This window comes from Hippopotamus amphibius, chromosome 7 (genome assembly GCF_030028045.1).
Source record: "Hippopotamus amphibius kiboko isolate mHipAmp2 chromosome 7, mHipAmp2.hap2, whole genome shotgun sequence".
Lineage (NCBI taxonomy): Eukaryota > Metazoa > Chordata > Mammalia > Artiodactyla > Hippopotamidae > Hippopotamus > Hippopotamus amphibius.
Genome location: NC_080192.1, coordinates 142,574,373 through 142,595,275, shown reverse-complemented (window position 1 = coordinate 142,595,275; position 20,903 = coordinate 142,574,373). Strand labels below are relative to the sequence as shown.

Below are 20,903 nucleotides of genomic sequence, written 5' to 3'. Positions count from 1 at the left end.
ACACAACATTCTAAATTAACTATACTCCAATTAAAAGAAAGAAAGAAGTTCAGGTTTATAAGTTTGAGTTAAGACCAGGCTAATGTTTCTTAACTCTTTATTTCTTGTCTGAATTTTAGAAAACTAATCACATGTGTCATTTATTATTTGAACTGTTTACTCCACATAACACAATATTTGTTTCTTATACAATCTCTAGATGAGTACTGGCAGAATCACCCAGAACTCCATGATATTCCAATATACTACGCATCGTCTTTGGCCAAGAAGTGTATGGCAGTGTACCAGACGTATGTAAATGCCATGAATGACAAAATCCGCAAGCAGATCAACATCAATAATCCCTTTGTTTTCAAACACATTAGTAACCTGAAGGTGAGTGCTTATAGCAGAAAGGGGGACAGATGATGCTCAAGTAAGTCATGAGCAATAGGAGATACCCGACGTTGATTCTGTGGCTGAATCCTTGCTGAAGTCTTACCTGTTCTGAAGCTGGCATCACTTTTCTGAGGGAAATCAAAAATTTAGCAGCTGGCGTTCTTTTTTGCTTAAACAAGTATTGCCACGTGTTCCAAGTCTCTACATGTTCTCAATATTTACTATTGCTAAGTAACTTGGATTTCTTTGCCATAGAAATAAAAAGCCCTGATGAGAATAATGTCTGTTAAATATTTTTTTTCTGTTCCTGCTCAAACCTAATCATCTTTTTGATTAGCACGGCAGCTTCCATATGTGAAAATTTTCGTGTTTATTTTTCTAGAGCATTCAGTAAAATCTGATTTCCTTTAATTTATGAAAATTTCATTCAAACTAATGCTGTAATCATAATAACATCATACCCCAAATAATTCAAGTTATAAGTGGTCTTCCAGTTATCACTAGGCTCTGTTCGTCAGGTATTATTTTTTAAGTTAATTGCTTAGGAGTTAGAGCCAAGAAATAATGTTAAACATTTTAGTTACATTTTCAGGCCAGCTCAAAATATTGATGAAGTGTGCAAAGCCATTGTGAGTCTTTAGGGAAATTCTTTTAGAGTTCTCTCTTGGATGGATAGAAACCCATTTGACTCTTCCTTTACTTTCAGCCTGCCTGCTAGGCACTGATAATGGTTCTGATGGTCTTTTAGCTACTGTAGAAGGTTTTGAAGGTCAATGTGAACGAACTGCTTTTCATCATTTTGTTTTCCTTTCATTCCCAGCCTACATAAACTGTTTAGGGACTTGAAAATTAGACTTAAAATGTTTCGTAGACTTGTCAAGGCCCTTCCAGTCATGTGATTAACCTTTTTACTTCATTTCTCGGTGTTCTTTACGAATAAGGAATGCTTTGTCAAACCCTGGTGTTCAACATGCTGTTCCCTCTGCCTTTCTCTCTCAGAGCATGGATCATTTTGATGACATTGGTCCCAGCGTCGTAATGGCCTCCCCAGGCATGATGCAAAGTGGCTTATCCAGAGAGCTCTTTGAAAGCTGGTGTACTGATAAGAGGAACGGCGTCATTATAGCAGGTTACTGTGTAGAAGGGACGCTTGCCAAGGTCAGTCGGAGCCTGAGACCATCGTGTTCTTCCTCACTGAAGTAGTTCTTTAAATAATACAGGTTTTGATTTTTAAAAATGAGGATGGCAGTAGGCAGCTGGAGATGTTCTTAAGGTTGAAGAGTGAAATCCCCAGGTGATTGGTAGGCACATGAAAGTTTGAGAAGCACACATCTGGTTGCAGTAAGAAAAAACATGGAAGGGAATCTATTTGAGACAAACACGTGGAGACGCCCATCTGATGAAGAAGAGGTTTACTAATAAGCGTTCTCTTGAAAAGCTGGAGAGTGTGTTTGGGCCGATTGCCCATCTTCCTCCTGATATAAGTGGTTGGTATTAACTCTGAGGGTTGTAGACATTGATGTGCAGAACTTTAGAGACAGTTTCTGAATATTTCTGCATCACATTCTCTTTTATTGATAACTTCAATTTAATTTTTTTAAATACATTATGATTCCCTGCTTTGATCATTTTTATTACTTTACCTTATTCTATAAGTCACTTAGACAATGTTGGCTGTGTATCTAAAATAGATTTCCAGAATAGAAATACATCTCACCTTTATACAAATCCTCTTACCTGGAAAGTGACTTTTTAGAGCAGATAGTTGGGGATACAAGTGTACCTTTCTAATCATGTTATAATTTTCACTTCGAGGACTCCAAGTACATTGAATTTTTGTTAATCTGCTTACTTTCCTGATTAAATGTTTGCTTGATCGAGAAAATAAGTGTTTGACGTTGACTAAGTCAATGCTTTTCGTGCTAAAGGTCCTAAGTTAGCATAAGAGTTTATGGCTGGATGAAAAAGTAGAAAATGTACCTTTTCTTTTCTGACTGGAGAATTTATTTGTTTTGTTTTGTTTACTTTTCTTTGTTTTTTAACAGCATATAATGTCTGAACCTGAAGAGATCACTACCATGTCTGGACAGAAGTTACCACTGAAAATGTCTGTTGATTACATTTCTTTCTCTGCTCACACAGATTACCAGCAAACCAGTGAATTTATTCGTGCTTTGAAACCGCCTCATGTGGTTAGTCTGTGCATTTGATTTTCAGCAGTAAAGGCGGGAAGAGGCACGCCCAGCAGCAGCTGGTTCTCAGAGCAGATGCCGCCTTCCTTACGGTAGCACTCTCAGTGGTGCCTTCACGTGCACTTGGATCTGACCTTTACTGCTCCCCTTTGAGTTAGGCAAGCTGTGCACTTTAATTTTCTCCATTTACATGGGATCTCTTACTCAGATCTACCAACTCCAGCTTTCTTTCTGTTATTTTCTGCTGCCTCCCCAATAACTGAAGAGCACTGGCTTTGCAGTGTGACTGTTCTGAACCCCAGCTCCAGCCCTTACTTGCTCTGTAGCCCTAGGCAAGTTACCTAACCTCTCCTTAGCTCATCTGTAAAGAGGGGTAATAACACCTCATAAAGTTATGGTGAGGACCAGATAAGAGAACATGTATCTAAAGCATGCAATATAGTGCCTGGCATAAAAGAAATGCCTATTAATGTGGAGAGAGGAGAAGGGCAAATCATAATAGTAAGAGCTAAAGATGCAGTTAGGTATGAAATACATTACATCGCTCCTTACTAATGTGATTTGTTTATATATTTTTAAGTTTTATGTTCCTATTATGTTAACAGCTCTATTTGGGTGGGACTGGAGAGAGTTAAGCTTAAAAAAGTATCTTAAGTTAGAGGAATACTTAGGGAACATGAGTCTAGAAAACAGGTGAAGTAATGAAGTCCCCTTTCTGAATGCACGTGTGTCAAAGCTTCATTCCTTCTTGAATAATACTTCACTGTAGGAATCGACCACAATTTGTTATTCACCTGTTGATGGACACCTGGATTGTTTCCGCCTTTCGGCTGTTATAGACGACGCTGCTGTGCACATTGGCATGGAGTATCTGTTTGAGTCCCTGTCTTCATTTCTTTTGGGTATATACCTAGGAATGGAATCGCTGGATCATGGGCCAGTTCTGTGTTTAACTTTTTGAGGAATCACCAGACTGTTTTCCATAGCAGTTACACCATTTTACAGTCCCATCAGCAATGCACGAGGGTTCCAGTTCTCCATGTTGTTGTCAGCTTGTTATTTTGCTTTATAAATTATCACCGTACTAGTAAGGGTGAAGTGTAGTATCTCTTTGTAGTTTATATTTTCATTTCCCTGGTGACTAAAGGTGCTGAGCATTTTGTGTGCCCTTTTGTTCATTTTTCAGTGCTTTCTGGCATATAGTCCTTACAGGTAGTTACCTTTGGCTCTTAATGAGCAGAGTCTTTGGTGGGGAAAATCCCTCCCCCACTTGGCTTTGTAGCATGTCACGTGCAGTTACAGTGTAGGCAGTTCATGGGTGCCTTCAGTGTCTGTGGCTTACAGGTATTCTCCCAGATTTTAAAGCCATGGAGGAGAAGCTGTATCGCGCGCTCTCTCTCTGGAATCCCCGCCTCATCCTCAGTCCTGTTTTCTTGCTCTCCAGACTCTATCTCTGCTGTCTGCATTGAATTGGATGCTTACCTTCCTCCAGTAACCAAGTCAGCAAAAGTCTATCCACAGGATGAAATATTACTAGTGTTGGTGGTAATGGTGAATAATAGCATTCAATGAGTATTTACTATGTGCCAGGCACTGGACTAGTGTTTTACGTGTGTCAGCGTGCTTACTCCTCACTACCAACAGCTGTTTTATAGATGAGGAAACGGAGATGTTAAATAACTTGCCTAGAGTTACACAGCTAGTAAGTGGCAATGCCAGGGTTTGTGTTAACAGCAGCTGGGCCCCAGAGCTGGGGCTCGTCATCTCTAGGCCACATGCCTGTGCCTGGTGGTGACCCTGGGCAAGCTTCTGTTAGTCCTCGCAGGAGGGCATCTACCAGTAGTCTTTAGGTCGACAATCATCTGTCTTGTAAAACAGAGGTTATGAGAGTGAATTAGAAAGACTGGTAGCTAATGCAATAGTTGTGAATACCTCTCTAAAACATATTTTTTTTGATTCTGAGATTTTATTTGGTATTTAAGAAAGAGAGGAAAGTATCAAAAGTCATTTTTTTTCCATAAAAAAGCTTCTTTTGATAGTCTTATCTTAAGAAACCTAAAGAAAACTGGGGGTGTTTTCTGAGATAGTAGGAGTAGCAGTAGTGTCATACAAAACCATATGTATTTAAAGCCAATAGAGGCACTTCCCTGGTGGTTCAGTGGTTAAGACCCCTTGCTCCCAATTCAGGGAGCACGAGTTCGATCCCTGGTCAGGGAACTAAGATCCCGCTTGCCACGCTGCGCAGCCAAAAAATAAAAAATAAATAAAAAAAATAAAGCTAGTAGTGTATCTCGCTAGTGGCAAAAACTGGAATAGAAAAGAAGTTTCTTTACTCTTTTGAAATAGTTCCACTTAAGGACCTTTTAAAACCAAACAGAATGAAAATGTCATACAAGTTTGATTGACTGGAGATGCTTTAAAGTAAAATTTAATATGTTCAGGTATATCTCCAATTCATATACTTGACTAATTCAGATAAAGGCCATCATTAATCTGAACTAAGGATACTCCCTAATGCTCTTTTAAAATTGACTCTTTGTAGATTTTAGTTCATGGAGAACAGAACGAAATGGCCAGACTGAAAGCAGCCCTGATTCGAGAATATGAAGATAACGATGAAGTCCACATAGAGGTGCACAACCCTCGGAACACAGAGGCGGTGACACTGAACTTCAGGGGAGAAAAACTAGCCAAGGTAAGAGCTTGTGGTGTTTAATCCTATCCGTTCCTGATACTTCCTAATCCCTTTAGGGAAATGTGTACTTCTTAAGAAAATCCAGCTCTTAATTAATCAAAGCAAGATGACGTGCCTAACAATTTCCATCTGCTCCGTATACTGCAAGAACTTGATCCTTGTGCTTTAGGCTTTTTCTGGTTCCACTAGTTTGTTTTTTCACGTGGAAAATTTTCAAATAAATTAGCTCTTGCGTTTCATAGCTTTTAACTCACACTCCCACTTACTTTTCATACCCACGTCAGAGAGTAAACAAATGTCCATTACTGTTTTGTCTTTTCTATTACTGTTTCTTGCTACATCCAGTACAGTCTTCTGTCCACTTCTTGGCATTCTCCCTTAGATTCTAAAGATAGGCTTGTGTCTAAACATAATGTCTGTGGATATGATGGAATTTATAAAAATTTGTCTTTTCAAGAGCTAATCAATTTTGATGATGAAATATAAGATTTTCAGAATTTTAAAGAGATAGTTAAGAAAAAAAATCCTTACCTGGGATTTTAGAGGGATGCTATAAGAAGTCTGCATTTTTACCACCTGTTCATCAAAAATCTTTTTAAGATGCCTCTGAAGGAGACTTTTTGATGATCTGTCTGAAGTTTTAAATATCAGACGTGTTAATGAGCAACTTTACAGAATTCTTTTAGTACCTAATGAGCCAAACACGAAGAAGCTAATTGACGAATATCTTTTCTTGCGGTTGAATTTGAGGAAAAGTTGCAAAAATTAGGATGTGAGGCTTTTCTTGCCAAAGAAGAGCAAATGGTTGTATTTACTCCTGAATCTTACTGTTCACAAAACTTTCCAGGGGCCAGTTTAATGGAAGGGATCTTATACCTGTAGAAAAATATATTCTGTAGGTATAAGAATATGTATGGTTAGGAATCTAGAACTGTATTTCCCAAACTCTACTAGTTGCAGTGTGGGAAGAAAAAGGAAGTTTTCTAGTCAATTTAGCAGAAGCTAAGTTGAACAAAATTAAGCTGAGTTTATAGCAAGACTTTCCAGAATTTTTATTAGGCCATTGTATATTACACAGCCTCTAGAAATACAGTATACAGCATTAAAAAAATTTTTTTTGACTCTAGAACTGAAAAAACACTTTAGGTATGTGTATCGTCTTTATATTTAACTTTATATAGGTGTACAGAAACTGTTATCAATATGTTTCTCCAAATATAGTTTGGAATTAGAGTGTTATTCTGTTATTTTAGACATTATTTTATTTAAAATCATTAGCTTACGTATTTTTCTTCTCAAATGTAATAACCTTGCTTAGAAGAAGTCAGGTGTATGGCAGCCATCCTCAGCCATGTAAAACAGAAACTAAGAAGGAGGTAAAGAAACCAGATCCACAAGCAACTATCAAAAAAAACCCCGTGCAATTTACTGTCTAGAACTGTCAGGCCAAGCAGTTGTATGCAGGGTAATAAACCAGCAGGTAGGGAACCAGCACACACTTGAATAAAGAGAGAAACCGAGGCTGGCAGCAGAGGGTGAAGCCAGAAGAACCTCTCAGTCTTGCTCTCCGAGGTACTTGGTCCTCCAGGCAGGTACCTCATCAGCATCCAGGACATCACTGCGCTGATACCAGCCTCCTGGCAGCAGAACTCCTTTTCATGAAGTCACCAGCATGAAGGAGAAAGTAACCCTGAGAAATCAGGTGAAACAGAGCTAGGTCCCCTTATAGTTGTAAGAGCAAGTGTTGCCACTCCCTTGCTGCCATCTGCCCTTAACTGATGAAAGGTCAACACGTGTGAAATACAGAGTCTTTGTCCCCTTTGAGTTCATTTATTTGTAGCTGAGGAAAGTTATATTTAAGAACATTGGGTTTCATGTTTGTAAGGGTTTTCTTTGTTTGGTTTGGTGTTACTGTTAGTTTTTGAACAGTCCGTACTCTCGTCTCTTTAAAAATGTTCCCCTAGTTGTCTTAGCTCATCCATACCTGTCTTTACTGGCCTTTTTATTCAGAGATGCTGCTGCCTCTCGGGTCCGGCATGGCCTCGCACCTCTGTATTCTGGGGCTGCCTCCGTGTCCGGGGTTGGCAGCCAGCCTGAGGGAGCCACACACGGCTGGCCTCGGCTGCTGTCCTTCCCACCACGCTGGCTTTGTTGAAAGCTTTTTTAAGCCCCAGCGCCCAGTAGGTTTACATGGTTGCTGAACCAATTGGAACTGAACTGAGCCCAGCCATTCTTGCCAGTTCTGCCCCTGTGACTCTTCCCTTTGGTCTCTTGGTAGCCTTGTTACTGCCCCGGTCCTGTAGGTATATAACATTTTATATTTTTCATGTCTAAATTCATATGTTGTTTTCATGGTTCACCTGGTCATCATTATGATTGAGTCCCTGAATAATTAATTGCATTTTATAAGATGTCTCTTCACGTTGTTTTGAGCTTTTTTTTTTTTTTTTTTAATAGGTCATGGGCTTTTTAGCAGACAAAAAACCAGAACAAGGCCAGAGGGTCTCAGGAATACTTGTTAAAAGAAACTTTAATTATCACATACTTTCTCCTTGTGACCTCTCTAGTAAGTATGCTATTAAATGTTAAATATAATTTGATTTTAGCATTTAAAGAAAATCTGTAAAAACTTCTCTTACCTAGTGGCCACATCTTAAGTAACAGCTGGATAACAAAGTACGAATAATTGAAACTTTATCTAGTTAGCTTTACGTGAAAAAAATCTTCCTTGAACTATTAAAACATTTAAACAACTTTTTTCTTAATCGGAAACATAAGTCCCCCTGGAAGACAGACTGACTACTGCTGACCCTTCTCAAGCCTGTCTTCCACCTGTCACCGTGGAGCACTGGTACTTTTATTCCCTGAAGTCATGGTGCACTCTCTATACAAGCTTTTTGATATTTATGACCTGTAGCAAGTCACCTGCTGAGCCTTGTGTTTTATGCCTGTGTAAATGCTAAGCCGTCATTACGTTTGCAGTAACTATGGTATTATCTTCAAGTAAACAACTGTGCTCAATTTTATTTATATGGTGCTAATAAATTAAAAGGGCTTTATCAAGGAATAAGAAATAGCAGCGGTGTTTAGGCGTTCAACTGTGAGAGAAGCCAACTGTCAGCTTCCAGACCATCACACAGTAGACTGCAACTTGTTCCATTAACAGTTGGTGAGGTCTCTATGCCAGGCGTTGTGCTGGGAGCTGGAGGACTAGAGAGTTATTGAAAAGCACGGTCCCAGCCCTTGAAGAGCTGTCTCTTGAGAGAAACCATCTTGTGAAGAGCCAATCCCAGTATTGAGCCGGGACATATAGAAGTACAGGGTAACATGTGAGGAGAGGATGGGCCTGGAAGAGTGGGGAAAGCCTTCAAACCAGGTGGCTCTCGTGCCAGGGGGTGAAGGCTTGCTAACCAGAAGAGATGGCAGAGGACAGCCGCCTTGCTGGCTTGGAGATGTTAGGGACTTGATGTATTTGAGAGAATGAGAGTGCCTTCTTATGGGGGGAGCACAAGTTAGCTGTTGGCTGGGGTGGGAGTGGGGTGATGGGCATGGGTGGGGGAGGAGTGTAGGATGGGAGCCAACTGAGGAACACTTTGTTAGCTTGAAAAACATGTTCTCACTTCCTTTGCGTTTATTCTCTTCACTTCTGGTATGTGTTTGCAGGTTGTATTTTGTGGGGCTAGTACTGTTTGTTAAGTATTTCTATCCTGAATTCCTCTCCAGATTATACTGACTTGGCCATGAGCACTGTAAAACAGACCCAAGCCATTCCATATACCGGTCCTTTTAATTTGCTCTATTACCAGCTGCAGAAATTGACAGGTGTGTGTATTTATTGACATTCACTTAATTGTTTTCTGCTTTTGAGTAAAATAACTATATGTCTAGGAAAGGATGTTAATTTTGGTAATTGTCTCAGAATTGCACAAATTTTATTTATACTTCACTTGGTCATGTTATCACCTTCAGGTGAAATTTTTGAAAATATACTGATAAATATTTTTTAAATCCCATAATATCTCTTATTCTTGATCCATTTAAAATTCTAGAAATGTCAGTAGTCTTTGCTTCTTGTGTTTAAAATCTGTTTTGGTTTACTATACCTAAATTTTATCTATTTCTTTCCTTTGTTCAGTGAAAATAATTTTTCTGGTTCTATCAATACAAATCTGTACAGCAGGTTCTATAAGTGTATGACCACTGGCCAAAGGCCAACAAAGAGTAAACCTATTCTGTTTTATATTAGACCATTTTGAATTAGAGATTTTTCTGTATTAACATCGTGAGGGGCGAAGACTAAGTTAAAAGACGTGGGCTCTCTCTGATAAACAAGAACGCTTCAAATCACAGTTACATTTTCTAGTAAAATGCTCTTTGTAACTCATATAGTAAAGTATTGCCATAAAGCAGACCGGTAGAAAGAATATCTTTTTTACCTCAGAACCTGATGTTAGAATTATAAGTCATAAAATAGGAAGTTAATAAAATATGTCTGAGTTCATCCTTAATTAAGAGGTTATTGAGAAGAGCATAAAATCTTATCTTAGACAATGGAATTTCCCTGTAGAACCATTAAACCCATGACCATAGAAGGTAGAAGTAACATAGTCGATGAGGCTCGTGTTAATTTTTAAGATGCTAGGGGCTTCCCTGGTGGCTCAGTGGTTAAGAGTCTGCCTGCCAATGCAGGGGACACAGGTTTGAGCCCTGGCCCGGGAAGATCCCACATGCTGTGGAGCAACTAAGCCTGTGCGCCACAACCACTGAGCCTGTGCTCTAGAGCCCACGAGCCACAACTACTGAGGCCCACGTGCCTAGAGCCCCTGCTCTGCAACAAGAGAAGCCACCACATGAGAAGCCCGTGCACTGCAATGAGGAGTAGCCCCTGCTCTCCGTAACTACAGAAAGCCTGCTTGCAGCAACGAAGACCCAATGCAACCAATAAATAAAATATAAAATAAACAAATTTTTTAAAAATATATTTAAAAAAACATTAAAAAAAGATGCTAGTCGCTGAATCTCTTGTAGAAACGTAGGTGTTTGACAATCACCAAAGTTTGCAACTGAAAAAATGTTTGATGTCCAAGGTCCTATTTAGTTATAGGAATACTCGTAATATATGTTGAGATCTTTCAGTTGCTATAAGCAATTAATATAAAACTTACTGTAGCTATTTAAAATCTGACTATACAAATGAGTTATTAAATTTTTTTCACTGTGTATCACCTTTATTTCAGCTGTTTCTATAAACATGAATAATTATGGTCTAGATGATTATCAGAAAATTATATACATCTTATAATTTCTTTTCAGGTGATGTAGAAGAATTAGAAATTCAAGAAAAACCTGCTTTGAAAGTGTTCAAAAATATTACTGTAATACAGGAACCAGGAATGGTGGTATTAGAAGTAAGATAAGATCATTTACCTAAACGAGGAGGGGAAAAAAGTTTTGAGTTCACCTGTAATTGTAGAGAAAACTGGTTTCTTCTCAATCAGGAAAAAAATTGTTGGAAAATATATATGTGTGTATAATTTTCTTCCCAAGATCAGCTTTAAATATAACATAGCTAGGCATTTTCTAGGTAGTTACAGTGGCATTGAAACTAATTAAGGCTTAATATTTAGTATGTGTAATGAGGAGAGGTTCCCTCACATAAGTCTTAACTGATTTTGTGGTACCCCAGGATGTCTTGAGTTATATCAAAAGGTCTTAAAATTTTCAAAATAAAAATATAATTATGTTACATTAAAGCAAACAAATTTGTCATGCAGCACTTCTTAAGAAAGTGGAATTCTTGGGAATTCCCTGCTGGTCCAGTGGTTAGGACTCCATGCTTTCACTGTCGAGGGCTCAGATTCAGTCCCAGGTTGGGGAACTAAGATCCCACAAGCCGCGTGGGCCAAAAAAAGAAGAGAGAGAGAGAGTGGAATTCTGAAAATTCAAATAAGCAACATTAAAAGGCCAGAAATAATTAATTTAGGTAAATGTGGTTCCCATTGTTAAAATTTTAAATTCATACTGGTAGAATTTGGAACCCAGATACCAGATGACTTTGATGATTGATTTTAATAGATTAGCATCTGTTGAGTTTAAAGAAGGACTTTCAGGGTGAATCCTGGAACTGAATGATCCAGGGAGACACTTTCTTTCTCTTCCTCAAGGTTGTATGTAAATTTCCCAACTATATTGTCAAGTACTGTGTTTGTACATGTTATTTTTTTAAAACAAAAAAAGATGTCAGCGCTGGTCCCACTGCAGTTCTCTAAGTCTGAATTTGCTTTATAAGGCTAAAAGTAACTGAAGAAATTGTCAAGTGGAGTAGTTAATTATAACATGAAGTTACAGACAATAATCTATATTAACGCTTTATCTGAGAAAGGGGAAAAGTTATTAGAGACATTAATGTAGCTCTTGCTACTAAATACTATTAGAGAATGTATTTTTTATTCCCTGGAATTAACATGTGAAAGAAGATTCTAGAGGCAGTTTTCCAAGTGACTCATGTTGCTTGTAAAAGTACTCTTTGGAGAGGTGATTAAAAGAAGGGGGTTACTCTTTCCTGAAGTAATTCAGCTGGTCGCACCCTAGCCTGGTAGACATGGAAGACTTTCTTAGAGCAGTGGGCACATGACACAGTGTCAGGAGATCTTAGGCTTCATTTGAGAAACAAAAGTAAATCTTTCAGAATATTACTGTCTATGCTACTAAAATAAAGTGACTAGGAATTGGCATTTGAATCCCCAAACCAGCAATTAATTACTGCTTATGTTATCTTGCACAAGCTAGCTTTGAGTCACGTTACCCTTTACTCTGTGATACTTAAATGAGATGATGCACATAAGACACAAAGGACGTGCTTGGTACATTTTACTGTTGTTTAAAAGAAAAACAATTAGAGAATTCCAGCATAACTAATTGATTTCAGTGAAATGCTAGAAGCAGGAGTCCCACGTGTACAGCCCGTGAAGGGGGTGGTGATTGCAGCTCTGGGGGTTGGCTGCGTTGTTCTCCCTAATCCTGCCTCTTGTTTTTCAGTGGCTGGCAAACCCTTCCAATGATATGTATGCAGATACAGTAACGACCGTGATACTAGAAGTTCAGTCAAACCCAAAGATAAGGAAAGGTACAGAATTACTGCATTTTTATCAATTCTTCCATTTCTCCCATGGTTCTTTGAAATAAAATGCAGAAAACAGAGTTCTAAACAACTTGAAATCTCCTGATTTTTTCATTCCGATAACTTTTAAGATATGATATGTGCATAGCAATGCATGTTACTGATATTTTACTTTTGGTCCCGAGTCTTCATTTGTGCTGTAAAAATATGGTTGCGGTCAACACAAAGATAAAGTCTCTTAGTAACAGTCCTCTTAAAAACAACCCAGTCATTTCGGCAGAGGTTCACCACTGACAAGGCAGAACAGGCCTTTTCCATGAGGTGATTGTAAAAGCTAACTGGCTGCCTCATCCTCCCTAGTTCTTCCCACTTTGTGGTATATCGAGAATGGGATTTTATATTCTTCCTGGTAATGAGGTGCTTCCTTATTTTCATTTAACAGGTATTTATTGAGCACCTGCTCTTTGGTGGGTATTATTCTAGGTGCTTAGGGTACATCCGTGAACAAAGCAAACAGATGTGGTCCCCGTAGGAGCTGATGCTCTAGTGAGGTCTGGGCAGCTTGGTTGGGTTTGTAGTGGGTACAGGTATGTAGGGCTTTGTCAGCCACGTTAAGGCTCTGCACTTGTAGTCTGAGTGAAATGGGGTGAGTTGTAGGGTTTTTTAGTTACTCTGGTGCTTATTGAGAGAAGACTGTTAGGAGGGCAAGTATGAAAGCTGACAGGTTCCAGTGCAGAGCTTTTGTGGTCCTGCAGGTGGGAGATAGAGGCTCAGGCCAGGATGGAAGTGGTAGAGGTAGCAGAAAGTAGTTGGATTCTGGAGAAAGTAAAGCCAGCAGTATCTCCTGATGGATTAAATATGGAGCATGAGAAAGGAAACAGACAAGATGAATTTTAAAGAGATAAGACGGTGACCCAAGGGGTATGTGATACATCAGCATGGAAAGTTGTCACCCTTGGAGCTAAGTGACAGGGGGTTAATAAGTAGTACTTGCTCCTTAAGAAGAGCAATATCGCAGAGACTGGCACATACTCTCTCTTCAAAGTTGAGGGCGTTCATTCTGTATATTTATTGTTTAAACTAATTGGCTTTATCCTATCCAAACTTGATATTTTAACATTTTAGAGCAGAGTCGTCAGCTGTGGCCCCTGAGCCAAATCCAATCCTCCATCTGATTTTGTAAATAAAGTTTTACTGAAACACAGCCATGCCCATTTGTTTACATACCATCTAATGCTGCTGCTGAGCTACCACCGCAGGCTTGAGTAGTTTCAGCAGAGACCATTTGGTCCGCAAAGATACCATCTGGCCGTGTACAGAAAAAGTTTGCCAGCTCTATTCTAGAAGCACCTTCTGTGAAACACTCTGATTCTTCTCTGATAGCATTTGCTCCCTTTTCATCCCTTAGCCTGCTGACACTTCGGTCCAGATTCTGGAAATACAACTGTATCTGTATCCGTGTGTGTTTAGCCCCAACTTCCATTTATTTATAGTCCCCGTTCTCACTGAGGACACATGAGAGAGCTTATACATTTTCAAAATGTGTTCTTTTATGTCCTCATGTTCCTTTACATTCTTCTGTACACTGCGCCTATCAGCATGTCTGGGTCCTGTTTTGACACACAGACCTACTAAGGGAGATATGTGTGTGTGAGTGTGTGACTGCACATTTAGTGTAATCCCATGTATCTGAGTAGTTTGTTATAAACATTAATAATGAATATGCAGAGATATACACACGCTTTGGAAAGTTTCTCATCTTCTAAAGTATAGCTCATCTTCCTGAGCTGTCAGGTTAATTGACAGTTTCATAGCCTAGATGTTTGTTGTTTAATAATGTGTTTTATGAGATTGTTTTTAACACGCCAGCTAAGTGCGTAACACTTAATAGAATTAACAATTGTAATTAAAGTATAAAAGTTTTATTATATAGCTTTTTTGGCTGGCATTTAGTTACTTGGATATTCAGTTAAAACTCATGAATTTAAAACAGAGTGACTATGGTCTGAACTATAGAATAATTTAGAGGAAATGACAATTTGACTCTTTTCCACATAGATTCACCGCAATCAAGTTTAGAACATTCACATCACTCCAGAAAGAAGCATTGTATCTTTTAGCTATAATTCCCCATGCTCCCCATTCTCCCAACTCAAGGCAACCACTAGTCTACCTCCCGTCCCTCTGGATTTGCCTATTGTGGACATTTCATATAAACGGAATCCTGCGATAGGTAGTCTCTTGCGTCTGGCTTCTTTCACTCAGCATAATGTTTTCCAGGTTCATCCATGTCGTAGCATGAATCAGTACTTCACTCCTTTTCATGGCCAAATAGTCTGCCATTGTGCAGATGTACCACATTCGGTTTATCCATTCGTTTGATGGTGAACATTTGCATTGTTTCTACTGTTTGGCTCTGGGGAATAATCCTGCTATAAACCTTCATGTACATGTTTTTGTATAGACATATTTTCACTTCTCTTGGGTCTGTGGAATAAAATTATTGGGTCATATGTTAACTCTCTGTTTAATTTTTTGAGAAACTACCAGTTGATTCACTGTTTTGCTGCTGGTGATAAACTGGGAGGTACTTAGTGATATTCCTTGGGCATGCTTCAGATCAAGTATAGCTCATTTTCCTGAACTGTCAGGTTAGTTTCTTTTAGGGGAAAAGCTAAGTAATCTAACTGGCAAGTGATTTTAAATATTAATTTTATTAAAATGACTGTAAATGCATTATATGTAGCAGAATGCTAAATTTACTTAATATTTTAGATAAAACAAAAACTTCAGAGCTCTCTGAGGAGGGATGTGCCCCTAGACCTCTTGGAGTTCTCATTTCACTTGCTTGTGCTCATAAATGTGGAAAAGTTGGAGAAACACTGGAAATAAATTTTTAAGTAATCTTAAATGTCACTTGCGGTTCTTCAATAAGAACATGAAATAAAGGGATGAAAATATCAGTTGGCCTCAGCAGGTAGATGCTCTGTGTACATTTGTCACTTGAAGGGTTCCACAGTTAACCGCTTTGGTTTCTCAGCAACTACGTTCTGATTATTGATTTGGAAATTATTCTAAACAGGAATTTGGAAGTTGAACCCTCTGTTGCTTTCTTTCCCAGGCGCGGTACAGAAGGTTTCTAAAAAGTTAGAAATGCACGTCTACAGCAAGAGGCTGGAGATCATGCTGCAGTGAGTGTTGCTCAGAGGGTGGGGGCTGGGGGCAGACCACGTAACTGGTCTGGGTGCCAGGGTTTCTACCAGTGAAGCGGTTGGAACCGCTTCCTCCCAGCTACACACTCTGGCCGGTTCTGGGTGCATGTGACCTGCCTGGTCTGCCACTTCCCTGTGAAATACGTTTCACTTCACACACAGCCTCAGGATGCTTTTCTGTGGTTGGCGTGGCTGAGTAAAGCATTGTTATCAAGGCCAAGTGCTAAAATCTTAAGCTAGTGTTCTACACTTTTAAGAATTATTATACTTACCTACTTCCCCTTAAATGGGAATTCCATGTTAAGAATGTCTTTCTAGACTTTTCTCAGATTATAAGTCTGTCAACTATGAATTACCTTTAAACTCATATTTTTCTTTAATGCCAGATATCAAATGGTCTTTCCCTCTGTTAAGCCTGATTTCAGGATTTTTTTTTTCAAATAAAATAATCATATAAAACTGTTTCTTAGTGGACAACTACAACTTAAGCGTATGTATTATACCCCAAAAAGGAATATATTTCTGTGGTTAAATTTGTTCTGTAGTTGTTGGTTTGTTTAAAGAAACCAGTAAATTTTTTAGATTTTTTAGAACCGGTAAATACATTTCTGTAGTTAGAATACAGTATTTTTCCTTAGCACTAGGTTAGTTACCAGCCAAGTGTATTTAAGCATATTAACATTAACTGCCTGAAAGAGCCAGTAATTAATGTCCCATCCCTCTCCCGCTCCCCCATTTAATATCTTATTGTCATTGCTTGACTGTTGAGGGCTGACCAGTCTTTCGATTTTTTAGATTCACTGAGTGCGTTTTCTTGCCTGTGTCCAGCCTGCTACTTGCAGATGCCTTTGTAACTGATAGGGACGAATGAGGAAGTTAATGATTAAACTGTAGCTCTTCAGTGACAGAGGTCTTGAAGAGCTTTGTGTCTTAGTGATCTCCACATCCCTGGCACCTAGCACAGCACTGGACACATAGAAGATGCTCAGTGAATATGGAGTTTACCTCAGAGGAGGTGTCTGGAATTGACTTAAAGGACTGGAGAGCTGCCTGGATTTGCAGACCATTCTGTGCTTACTAGCCATGGGGCTTTATGCAAACCTCTGTCTTGTTTTCCTCCTGGATAAAAAGGGCTCCTTACCAAAGTTAACATAGGTTAAGATAATGTATAAAGTGCCTAGCACAATGCCTGCTGAATAGAGCATTCTTAGTAAACAATAGCTGTGTATTCCACCTGGCTTATAAAATTAACAAAATATGTGAAAGTAACTAAGAAATACATCTCAGGGGTAGATGTAAGTATTCTGCATCAGAACTAGAGCCTAACTATTATTTTTCCTCAAATATATAAAATTGTACTTTACATATTTGTAAAGCCTTTTCCACTAATACTGCATCTTTATTTATCTTAAGGGACATATTTGGAGAAGACTGTGTTAGTGTAAAAGATGGTTCTATTCTTAGTGTCACAGTGGATGGAAAAACTGCTAACATAAACTTGGAGACACGGGTATGTAGCTGTTTGTTCCTACATGTTAAGACATTTGGGAGATAAAGTGAAAGCAAAAATAACCTATTTTGCAGTTTCCTTTTGCATTTTGGCATTTCCTTCCAGTTTTTTCCTACATTTTTTTAATAGATCATGTTTACGTTATCATATGTCAGATCTCCCCTCCTTACTTTTTATTTCTCATTTTGTCCTAAGTGTTTCTCCATGGTGCTGCATAGCACACATCTCCCTTGTCTCTGTGACTCCGTTGTTCTCCATTTCCATGATATGCCTTCATCCACCTCAGCATTTCTCTAGTTTGGCATCCAGTTGCTTCCAGGCTTTTCAGAGAAGCTGCTCTTCTGTTTGCAGCAGGGTCCAAGTGGCTTTTCCAAACAATAGAATTTGAAAGTGTGGGGCCCACACACACCACACCCAGCAGATCTTTCATAATTATTTCACAAGCATAAATGAATCTCTTCCTTGTGGAGTTGTTTCTGAAGATTAGAGCAGTTCTAAACAAATAACATGTTTGGGATTTTTTTGTGTATCCTTTGACTATATAGATGTTTTGAGAAAACACTAGATTTATTTTACCTCGATAGAAAAATAAGCTAAGAACATAAACAAGTAATTCACTAGAGAAGAAATATCGAGAGCCGATAAATATGTGGGGGCGTCCCCGGTGGCTCGGTGGTTAAGCATCCACCTGCCAGTGCAGGGGATACGGGTTCAATCCCTATTCCGGGAAGATCCCACGTGCCGCAGAACAACTAAGCCCGTGCACCACAACGACTGAGCCTGCGCTCTAGAGCCCATGAGCCACAACTACTGAAGCCCATGCGCCTAGAGCCCGTGCTCCGCAGCAAGAGAAGCCTGTGCACTGCAATGAAGAGTAGCCCCTGCTCTCTGCAACTACAGAAAAGCCCATGCGCAGCAAGAAAGACCCAACGCAGCCAATAAATAAAAATAAATTAGACAAAAACAAAAAATATTAAAAAAAAATAAACATATGGAACAAATGTTCAGATCAGAATCACTAATTAAAGGAAATATGAATTTAAAGTATGAACTATCACTTGTTTCTGTGCTTAAATTGGCACAGATTAAAAAGAGTTATGACCCAGTGAGGGTGAAAGAAGAGGGAAACAATTATTTTCAAGTGCTGCTTGAGACAGGGAGGTGGTTGTAAGTTAGGTGGTGTGTTCTTTCTGCAGGGAGGTTTGGTGATCTGCGTCAAAAGCCTTAAAAAAGTAAATACGTTTATCCACAATTCCACTTGCTGGATTTAACCAAAGAAAATAATTAGGCAAGTAAGCAAAGATATAGATACAGGATGTCTATTTTAGCATTGACTATAACATAGCAAAACTGCAAGAGGCCTACATTTCCAAGAGTAGGATCTAATAAGTAAAATAACTGAATAAACAGTGTGCGTGGTGCACCCTTACACATGGAATACTATGTATACAGCCATTAGGGATGACTTACTAATGTGCAAAGTTGTCCATCTACATTATTGAGTTGGGGGGGGGGAGTTACAAGACAGTATATACGATAAATTACCCTGTTTTTGTTTTAAAGAAATACATGTATAGCCAGAAGTCTAGAAGGTTATGCACTGAAATATTAACAGTAATTATCATTAGGTCATAGAATGAAGGGTATTTTATTTTCTTTCCTAAATTCTTACATGAGGGATATTTATCGTGTAATAAAATTTTTGTTAAACAGTATAGTGTTTTGTAGTTAAGGAGTAACTGGGAGATGATTAGTGAATCTAAATAAATTAAATACCAGATGTTGAGTAGATGACCACGTCCATTGCTTGCTAAGTAATTTGTGTTGCACAGACTGAATTCCTTGGAGTATTATTTACTGGATCCAAACATGGGCTTGGAAGTAAATATAGTTCACTTGACTTTCCCTTTATTGTCTTTTTTTTCCAAAGTTGATTTCTAGCAAAGTCGTCGAGCTGTCAGGAACCTCTCTGCATCCAGGTGCAGGCCCACACGTATGCAGTGCAGGGATTCTGGCTCTTGATAATCAAGCCCCCACCCCTACGGGAAATGATTGTTTTTACAGAGCATTCGTTTATCTTCCATATTAGAATTCTAGACACTTCAGTTGACACGCACGTTTGTGCTCTCACTTTCAGACTGTAGAATGTGAAGAAGGAAGTGAAGATGACGAGTCCCTCCGAGAAATGGTGGAACTGGCCGCGCAGAGACTGTATGAGGCCCTCACGCCAGTTCACTGATAACCTAGGTCTCCGTAGATGTTAAAACTTTTTGTAATGCTTTGCTTGACTCTACTTCTGCTACTTAAAATAAAATACATTAATTTCTCCGGGGTAGCCCATTTACTTTTGACGGCAAACGGCCTTCATTCCAACACCCTGAATGCTGCTAAATGACCAACTAATTTGCCCATTATTCTAGCACTGCTAAATAAACCTACATTACTGATTCTGCTTCTAGGGACATATGCAACTCCCACTGAAACCTTTAAGATCTGCTCATAGCAGCTGAATTAGAATGTCTTGTCCGTTTTCAGGAAGGGAATGCTTCCTGGTTTGAATTTTCATATCCATGTTCTGAATTTGAATTAATAACTAGAGATTATCACTTAAAGTATTAAGCCCTTTCTCTGTTTCTTCCCTCCCAATTTCTTGCCAAATTCCTTAATTTATGTTTGTAATATTAGGACTTTCAAGAGTCGATAATATTTTCTTTGTATAATATCCACATTCAATTCAGAGATATTCAAAATATAATTTTTAAAACTTAAGTTCAAGGGTTATTCCTGTGTTGAATTGTTTTATGTATGAATTAATCATTAATCCATTTTCCTCAAGTACAGGCAGGAGCAAGCTCCCCAGCCAACAGCCCAGTGAAGAGCTGTTATGCTCCCTGTCAGGCTAAAGCCACCGGTCAGCCATAGTCACTAACTTCTACTGGCACTGTTTAGTCCTTCCCTGTGCTTTGGTGGCAGACTTCGGTGCCTGAATCTGAGTTTTTACTTGAAATTAAATACATTTATTTCTATAAGATACCCTACTTTGTCTTTGGCCCAAACCAAAGGTCTAAGGGTCACCTTTTATAAATGTCATATAAGATTTAGTTATGATATGGAAGGAATGGAGCTGGGAAGAAAAATGCATTCCATAAAAAAGAAAAAAAAGATTTTGTTATGATAGATTTTAAAACATTTTTAAGTTACAAAAAACACTTATATCTTTACAACACAGGTTTCACACAGCATAAAGGGCAAGTCCTTTCTCCTAGTCCCTCTCCCTGAGGTAACTGATTTCAGTTAAGGATTCTAAGTTCCTCTTGAGTCAGCCCTTGTCTTATCTCTGAATCCAAGTCTGCTTTTCCCCTCTGGTTCCTGCCACAGCCTCCCTTCTCCTCTCCCTATAGCTGATTTCTAGAATAACAGATCTGCCCTCAAGCCTCCCCAACTGAAAATCCTTTACTGTAATTAGGGTGAAGTCCAAACACCTTAACTTGGTCTAACAGGGATTCTCACCCCGGCCCCACATTGGAATCACCTGGGGAGTATTAAAAATGTACCGATGCCCGCCTCCTACCATCAGAAGTGTGTTAGTTGGTCTGGAGTGATGGTCCTTTATCAGCACATTTTTAAAGCTCCCTGCTGATTCTAGTTGCAGCCAGCAACTCCCAGTCTGGAGACAGGGCCCTGCTCTGGGTCACCCTACCTGCCTCTCCAGCTCCAGCCATTCTCCCCCCAACAACCCCATGTCCAAGCCACGGAAACGTCAGCGTTTCTGACACGCACTGCTCCCCTTGCTCTT

The 20,903-nt window shown here is 39.1% G+C and overlaps 1 protein-coding gene across 4 annotated transcripts in view; it reads left to right on the top strand.

Annotated features, from left to right (window-relative positions):
- Positions 1 to 19,774, top strand: part of CPSF3 (cleavage and polyadenylation specific factor 3) — a 34,157-nt gene extending 14,383 nt beyond the window's left edge. For 2 of the 4 annotated variants that reach the window (XM_057742117.1, XM_057742118.1), the window contains 11 exons: positions 200 to 375; positions 1,378 to 1,536; positions 2,424 to 2,570; positions 5,113 to 5,265; positions 7,723 to 7,831; positions 8,989 to 9,087; positions 10,579 to 10,673; positions 12,304 to 12,391; positions 15,507 to 15,576; positions 17,011 to 17,107; positions 19,245 to 19,772. In XM_057742117.1, the coding sequence (XP_057598100.1) occupies positions 200 to 375; positions 1,378 to 1,536; positions 2,424 to 2,570; positions 5,113 to 5,265; positions 7,723 to 7,831; positions 8,989 to 9,087; positions 10,579 to 10,673; positions 12,304 to 12,391; positions 15,507 to 15,576; positions 17,011 to 17,107; positions 19,245 to 19,346 (1,295 nt within the window). In that variant the 3' untranslated portion in view covers positions 19,347 to 19,772. Of the gene's footprint in view, positions 1 to 199; positions 376 to 1,377; positions 1,537 to 2,423; positions 2,571 to 5,112; positions 5,266 to 7,722; positions 7,832 to 8,988; positions 9,088 to 10,578; positions 10,674 to 12,303; positions 12,392 to 15,506; positions 15,577 to 17,010; positions 17,108 to 19,244 lie in introns of all 4 variants that reach the window. The other 2 variants (XM_057742115.1, XM_057742116.1) reach the window with 2 other exon arrangements.
- Positions 19,775 to 20,903: the final 1,129 nt, after the last annotated feature.